The sequence below is a fragment of the Palaemon carinicauda genome, chromosome 15 (genome assembly GCF_036898095.1).
Source record: "Palaemon carinicauda isolate YSFRI2023 chromosome 15, ASM3689809v2, whole genome shotgun sequence".
NCBI lineage: Eukaryota > Metazoa > Arthropoda > Malacostraca > Decapoda > Palaemonidae > Palaemon > Palaemon carinicauda.
This window is the reverse complement of record NC_090739.1, coordinates 96,468,249-96,475,647: the sequence shown is the minus strand read 5'-3', so window position 1 is coordinate 96,475,647 and position 7,399 is coordinate 96,468,249. Positions and strand designations below refer to the sequence as shown.

Sequence of the window (7,399 nt, the reverse complement as noted above, 5' to 3'; positions counted from 1 at the left end):
CAATATTTTTGGCAGATATATTCTTAAGTGGAATGGCCTCTGGAAAACGAGTACTGGGACACATAAGGGTTAATAAATATTGGTTACCACCTTTCGTCTTGGGCAAGGGTACAACACAGTCTATTACTAATTTCTCAAAGGGCTCATGTGGATCTAATATAGGCTGTAAAGGGGCTTTAGGAATTACTTGGTTAGGTTTGCCAGCTATTTGGCATACATGACATGTCTTTATGAAATCTCCTACGCCTTTCCTCAAATTAGGCTGATAGAACTTATCAAGTATTCTATAGTAAGTTTTGTATTGTCCCAAATGACCACCTGGTCCATCATGTGCAATTTCCATTATATGAGTGCGTACTGAAGAAGGAACAACAATTTGGGATTTCTCACTCCAGGTATTAAGATTTGAATAGTTAGAAGGACAGTAAAATCGCATTAGGATACCATTATTATGATAAAAAGAAGGGGATTTATTCAAAGATTTTATATCAACAGCCTTATCATGCAAACAAGATAAAGATTGATCTGATCTGACCTCTGGGCAGCTATTAGTTTATCTCTAGACATTACCTTAGCTAAGAAATCACTATCTACTTCAAAGGAATTTACCCTTTCTCTTGTTTGGGACCGAGTGACTATGTGTGTTGGGGCTTGTTCAAGATCTACCTTCTCATCACCCATCAAAGGTTTGTCCAAAACTACCCTATCATCCATGGGGGTATCAGTGACAATTGAATTTGGTACAATTAATTTCCCGGCTAAATAATTACCCAATAGCAATGAAACTCCTTTTACTGGCAATTCTGTATCAATCACCCATAATTCAACTTTCCCTTTTATAAGTGGACAACCAAGGTAGACACTGGCAAGGGGAATGGATGAGATACCAGTATGATCCCTTACAACCACCTTCTTACCAGTTAGATTATTGTCAACATTAGGTAAAGCCTTACTATGCAACAAAGTTAAAGCAGCTCCAGTGTCTCGTAGTATAGTGACCTTAGACTTCTGTTCCTTCTCCCCCAAGGCTATTATACCTTCAGACTTAAAATCATCAAACACATCTGGTACATTTGCTTGCACATGCGAAACAGGTTTACTCTGGGAGGTTGAAAATTTTACGTTGGGTTTCATAAAAACATTACGGTAATTATCAGATCCTTTACATTTAGGGTCTTTACAATTACGAATAGTATGTCCTTTCTTACAATAACTACATTTAGGATTATCAGAACCATTGGGATTATCAACCGAAATCTGGGATTTTCCTGAAACTGGTTTTACAAAAACCTCAGCTCTTTTATTAGGAATGGACCTATGTATTAAGGAATAAGTGTCAGCCAAGGAAGCAACCTTTAGTATATCTTTCTCCCGCCTATCTTCAATACAGAGAATTACATTAATGGGAAGTTTCCTTTTAAATTCTTCAAGAACCATTAAATTCATCAGTTCTTCAAGAGAAGTTACTTCAGCATACTTAAGCCATTTCTTGAAAGCTCTAAGCTTGTCAGAAGCGAATTCTAGGAAAGTTTGGATATTTGATTTACATAACTTACGAAAAGCTTGTCTATATCCTTCCTCTGTTATGGAAAATACATCTAAGATTGCTTTTTTAACCTGTTTATAATCTTTAGTATCATCCAGATGCCTAACAACCTTAGCAGCTTTACCTGACAATTTAGGTTTAAGGAGCCATGCCCACTGTTCAGCAGGCCAATTAAGGTGATTAGCAGTTTCCTCAAATACCCGAAAATAATCCTCTGACTCATACTCTGTGAATAAGGGAACTAACTTTATAATTTTAGTCAGGTCAAAGGGAGATAACTCTTGTTCCATTTGCCTATTCTGAAGATTGATTGAAGCCCTCTCTTGTTCCACCTTGATAGTTAAACTACCTTCTAATTCTAATTTAGCTTTCTCCATTTCAAACTTTTCTCTTTCTTTTCCTCCTTCTTCCCTAGCTTGAAATTCTAACTTAGCTTTCTCCATTTCAAATTGTTCTCTTTCTTTTTCTCTTTCTTCCCTAGCTTGAAATTCTAACTTAGCTTTCTCCATTTCAAAAAATTCACGTCTCTTTTCAGCAGCTTGCAAAGCTAACTCTTCCTGTCTTAAAGCTAACTGAGCTTTTTCACGCTCGACTGCAAGACGTTCAAACTCTAGCTTTTGTTCAATTGTAAGGGAAGGGGTTTCTGGAACAAGATACTGCCTAGCTTCGTCACCCAAGGTTCCAATATGCATATAGTGAGCTATTATCACTTTCCTAATGTCAACCTTACGCATACTAGAACGTACAGTTAGAATCAAAAGAACGCCGACACTCAGGGGAAATCTTTCGTCAGATGTCTCTAGTGTTCCTATGACAAAACGGACAAGAAGTTGCTCTTCTTACAACTTCTACGAAATGGGCGGAGCATTCTCAAACCTTAGCGAATCAGAGAGTAAAGGGCCGTCTTTGTTAGCAAAAGTATACAAATGTTACAAATCGAGTTGCCATATTTCAATTCTGTATAATCATTTGACGTCTCAACTTTTCAATACAAATACAAAACACACACACACACACACACACACACACACATATATATATATATATATATATATATATATATATATATATATATATATACATGTGTGTATATATATATATATATATATATATATATATATATATATACACATGTATATATATATATATATATATATATATATATATATATATATATATATATATATATATATACTATAATTTTTCAATTGCTACTTTTTTCGTAAGAGGGACCAAGTAGACACTTTCCAGGGAAGGGGGGGGGGGTTGTTCTCCTTCACCCCCCTTCCCCTGGCCATTCCGACGCTGAGCAAATAGGAAAGTCATTTCTGTTTTAGGGGTTGTGGAGACAGGCTGCTTGTAGACTCATGATACAGCCTTTAAGATATTGTATCATTGCCTGAGATTTATTTGATAACCGTCAATGTTCAAGTAAATTTGGCTAACCCAATTCATTATTAGTTGATTTGTAAAAGATAGCAGCAGTAGAATAAAATAGCTGCTGTTGATGGAAGGTTGATAAGTAACGAAATTTAAGTATTAACTTTGCATAATAGATAATCGATGATGGATATAATAGATACTGATGACTGCAAAGCACCTTGAATACAATCAGAATATATTATTTCGTATCGAAAATAACTTATATTGAGGAAGATGAGGAGGTTATCACATTTTGGCAAAAGGTTTAAAAAATTTGTTTTATTGACAAATCATAGTCTCAGAAAGACATAATTTTCAGAAATTTTTTCATGAAACTATCATATACCTATTTTCCCAAAATGAATTCTCCAATAATTTTTCCTGAAAATATACACGAATGGATGGCATAAGCACGAAATGATTCCCCATTCTAATACCCTGATTGTAAGTTATCAATGATTATATAATTGCTAGTAGCTTTATCTTGAGAAATTAAACAGCTTTGAGATCAAACCAACTTCTTATCAATTTCATGCACAAAGGTCTTATAATCTTGATTCAAATAGGCTTAGCTTTGTATGATAAAGTCCTTATTTACAGTGATCAAGTGCCCGAATTAGCCCAGCTATAGGGTGCTAGATGTAGGTCTCTTGACCGGGTAAATTACGCAAGGTAGATGGGCGCTTAACAAGCGAAAAAGGCATTACTATCCGTGAAGCTCTAGTTCGGGTCGTTCGAGCAAAAGCTATCCATACCAACTCCTCGGCCTATTAGGGTATTAGTTAAACCACAATTTCTACAGCTGGTGCCGTGAGTAGGTGAAAGGAAAAACCAAATATTAGAATATCTCGGGAATAAAAGTTTGATTGTCCTTTTAGCTGGATTCCGGAATAAGGCATTTGAAGATCTGTATTCCATTTTCCTCTATATTAGTTTTTACAATCTCCATCGAAGTAAAAGAAAATTGCATTGTGAAGCATGCTTCCATGAATAAGTGGTGCCCCTCGGATTTTTTATACAATATATATCCCAATCCTCTATCATTATTCCAGTTAACGAAAATATCTTAGTCGATTTTAAAGCAACTGGTTAAATTTTCCTACAGAGCATTTAAGGTATATAGAGGAGTATAAAATATTATGATCAAACTATATGGAGCCGGACAAATGTTGGTATACGGATCCTTCAGGAAGCAAATCCTCCACCCACCCAAAAGCAATTATAGTTATTTTCCCCCAAAATCACCCATTATTTGGATAAGCATTTGATTCTAACAAAATAATCCCGTTATTTATGTCCTGTAATAACTATCTCCCATTTTGCCATTTAGTTTCGATAATTATCAAGTGAATAAAGCACTTACGATAAAGATTGAATTAGCAATGTAGTAAAGATTTTACTATATATATTCAAGATTTTAGTTCAAATGGCAATGCTAATCCTTCAAGGCCAAGATAGCAGACGGCGAGATGAGAAAGCTCAACAATGGGAATATAAAATAAATGATGAATAAAGGGAAAGTGGCTTAGAGTCTAAAGACTGAAACGGGGCATACCCCTGAATCTGAATAATTTGGGAAATATTTTACAATGAAGTATCCTCGCGTATTATGAAATGTTACATTCAATGAATATCTATAAACTGTAAGTAGTTTTTAGCAGTCAATATAGAATCTGAAAAATAACGATAAGCTTTTGGGAGCATAATACAATCATTTCTATTGGAAACATTGTATAATAATGACAAACAATATTTTGATATGCATAAATGTCTAAAAAGGAGTTTATGTGCTGTTACATAACTTCACTAACTAGAGTAAGCTCAAACCATTTTCTCTCTCTCTCTCTCTCTCTCTCTCTCTCTCTCTCTCTCTCTCTCTCTCTCTCTCTCTCTCTCTCATTTCAATGCTTCCGCTAACAAAGACAGCCCTTTACTGTCTTTCATTCACCAAGGTTGGAGAAGGCTCCGCCCATTTCGTAGCAGTAGTAAGAGGAGCAACTCGTTGTCTGTTTTGTCATGGGAACACTAGAGACATCTGACGAAATATTTCCCCTGAGTGTCGGCGTTCTTTTGATTCTAACTGTACCTCAAGGTCTAAATGCCTAGCTACTTCCATTAATTCAGACTTCCTAGCATTGGTAAGGGTATGCAATTCAGAGGAAGGATCCGCCACAAACTTTTGAGTATCAAACTTCGCCATTGTGAAAATTAAAAAGAAACTTCAAGAACAATATAAACACCTGAATTAGAGTTTTACAATTCTTAAATTGGAGCTAACTTTGTTAAGCATTGACCAAGCATGAAACCATAAACCACGCAGAAATAGTAACAGATTATACAAATATTTATACACAAAATATTTTAGATAGGGGAAAATGAGAATGAATAAGGACGCACTGGAAGTAATTTACTCCCGGTTCAAACCAAAATGAAGTCAAAAGGAAGTACCGTCGCTCAGCTAACAACCGTAACTTACTACACTTTTTTAGAATGGTAACTTCACATACATATGTCGAGGCGTTAACAAGATTCATTACACTTTACAGAAAATGAATAACGCAAGAGACTGGTATCTAAGGACCCAGGGAAAGACTATAAGCCCGTGAAAGTCATGAATGAATCAAGAGAAATGAATTTTTAACATTGGTAAAACAGATTAACTTTGACCAGTGCACTGAGTCTCGGTTGTGAGAGGAGGGGAGGGGGGGGGGGGGGGCATAACAAGGTTACCGGCATTCGTTTACTAAAACAGAAGTGGCCACCTTCTGTCACCGGAAAATTTACGCACAATGGAAATAGATTCTTCAGCGGTCTACTAACTATGACTCAGGATGTTTATATCACGTAAGGTTGAATAACGAATCACCAACTACATAAATAACTGATTCTTAACGAGGTTGTCAATTATTACACACCCACGAAGTTTAGCAAAAAGTTCCAGGACAGGCCCCCATAATATTATTACAGTCGTGAGAGAGAAGGGTAATTTACCATTTTAGCAGTTGGGTTCAATGGACCATAATAATACAAAGCAAAGGTATTTGAATAAGAATACGATCAAACCAGATTTAAATATAGTAATGTAAAAATAATTTACAAAACATTACAATTAAACTTAAAGTCCATATAAAAGGAACACAAATTCCATAAAGGACAGGAATGACACAATAGGACAAATGACAAATGACAAACGACAAACAACAACCACGACTCGAAAAGTAATCACACTGGAAATTGAGAACACTTGAAACAAAAGCAGAATTCGTTATTAAACCCTTACAATAATATCACTTATACTTAGGTTATAGATACATTAGAATAAAGAGGACTACTTCCCTGCTGGGCACTAAAGTCCTTGGTTTAGTTGCTGAGTGGAGACCGATTCAAAATTACATTTAGGGGTCGAAGAAATTTAGGATGGGCGGAGAAAATAAGAACAAGAAGTGTGAAACAAGGCAAACAAGTTTCTGGGAAAGGACAAAGGAAAGTGGTATACAGGGGAATACAGTCAAGCAAATATATACAATAATTACAATAATGTGGAAGGTGTAATAATATATATATGTATATATATATATATATATATATATATATATATATATATATATATATATATACATATATATATATATATATATATATATATATATATATATATATATATATATATATATACATTTGGGCTCAGGCCATGTCGTCCTGATGGAAGTTCCTAAAGGGTAGCTTCCTAGGGTATATTTGACTATAGTGATATTCCCAGAGAATTTTACCTTAAGGTATCCAGAATTCTAACTCCTGGAGCGAATATCCCTAAATAAATCTAACAGGGATATCGCATAATATCAGAGGACGTATTCTTGACACGTCACATAGCTATCTTCACCCCGAACAGTATTAACGTTTGGAGGGGTTACAGTGACAAGAATCTGAAACGAGAATGAAAAGAGAGCCGTTCATAAGGAATCTCTCCTATTCCGTTTCTAGTGTGTATCTGATGAAGGCGGCAGTGCCATCTTCATTCCTTTTCGTGTAGCTCTACTACTCGGTGTTTTCCCTTGTGTTCTCTCGTAATTTTGGATATAATTCAACATTATGATGCCTTCTCTGGCCTCTTCTGCCTCTGGAAAGTTGAGTATTATCTTTACTTTGTATAAATGTAAGCTCTTATCGTTTTGGATTAAATCAAAAGTGATTTCAACGTAAACAAGAGCTGTTGCCTACTGGAGGCATCCTGGATGCTGTCGCTTGCTATACATGGGTCATTTAGTTAGCCAGAGCGACGTTTCCGGTTATTATGCTTTAATAAATTTAGCTATTTAGCGCCTCTAGGAATTCTTATATGATGCCGTTAGTTTTCAGTTCGGAGTTTTAGGTAACCGATCTTGCCCTTCGCGAGGCTTAGTAGCCTAGGCATCTGGCCCTAGTACTTTC

At 35.6% G+C, this 7,399-nt stretch overlaps 1 protein-coding gene across 1 annotated transcript; it reads right to left on the bottom strand.

The window, feature by feature from the left end:
- Positions 1-483: 483 nt before the first annotated feature.
- On the bottom strand, positions 484-1,923 carry LOC137654095 (uncharacterized). The gene has a single exon (XM_068387735.1). It carries the CDS (start codon positions 1,921-1,923, stop codon positions 484-486), a length of 1,440 nt encoding a protein of 479 aa, XP_068243836.1.
- Positions 1,924-7,399: the final 5,476 nt, after the last annotated feature.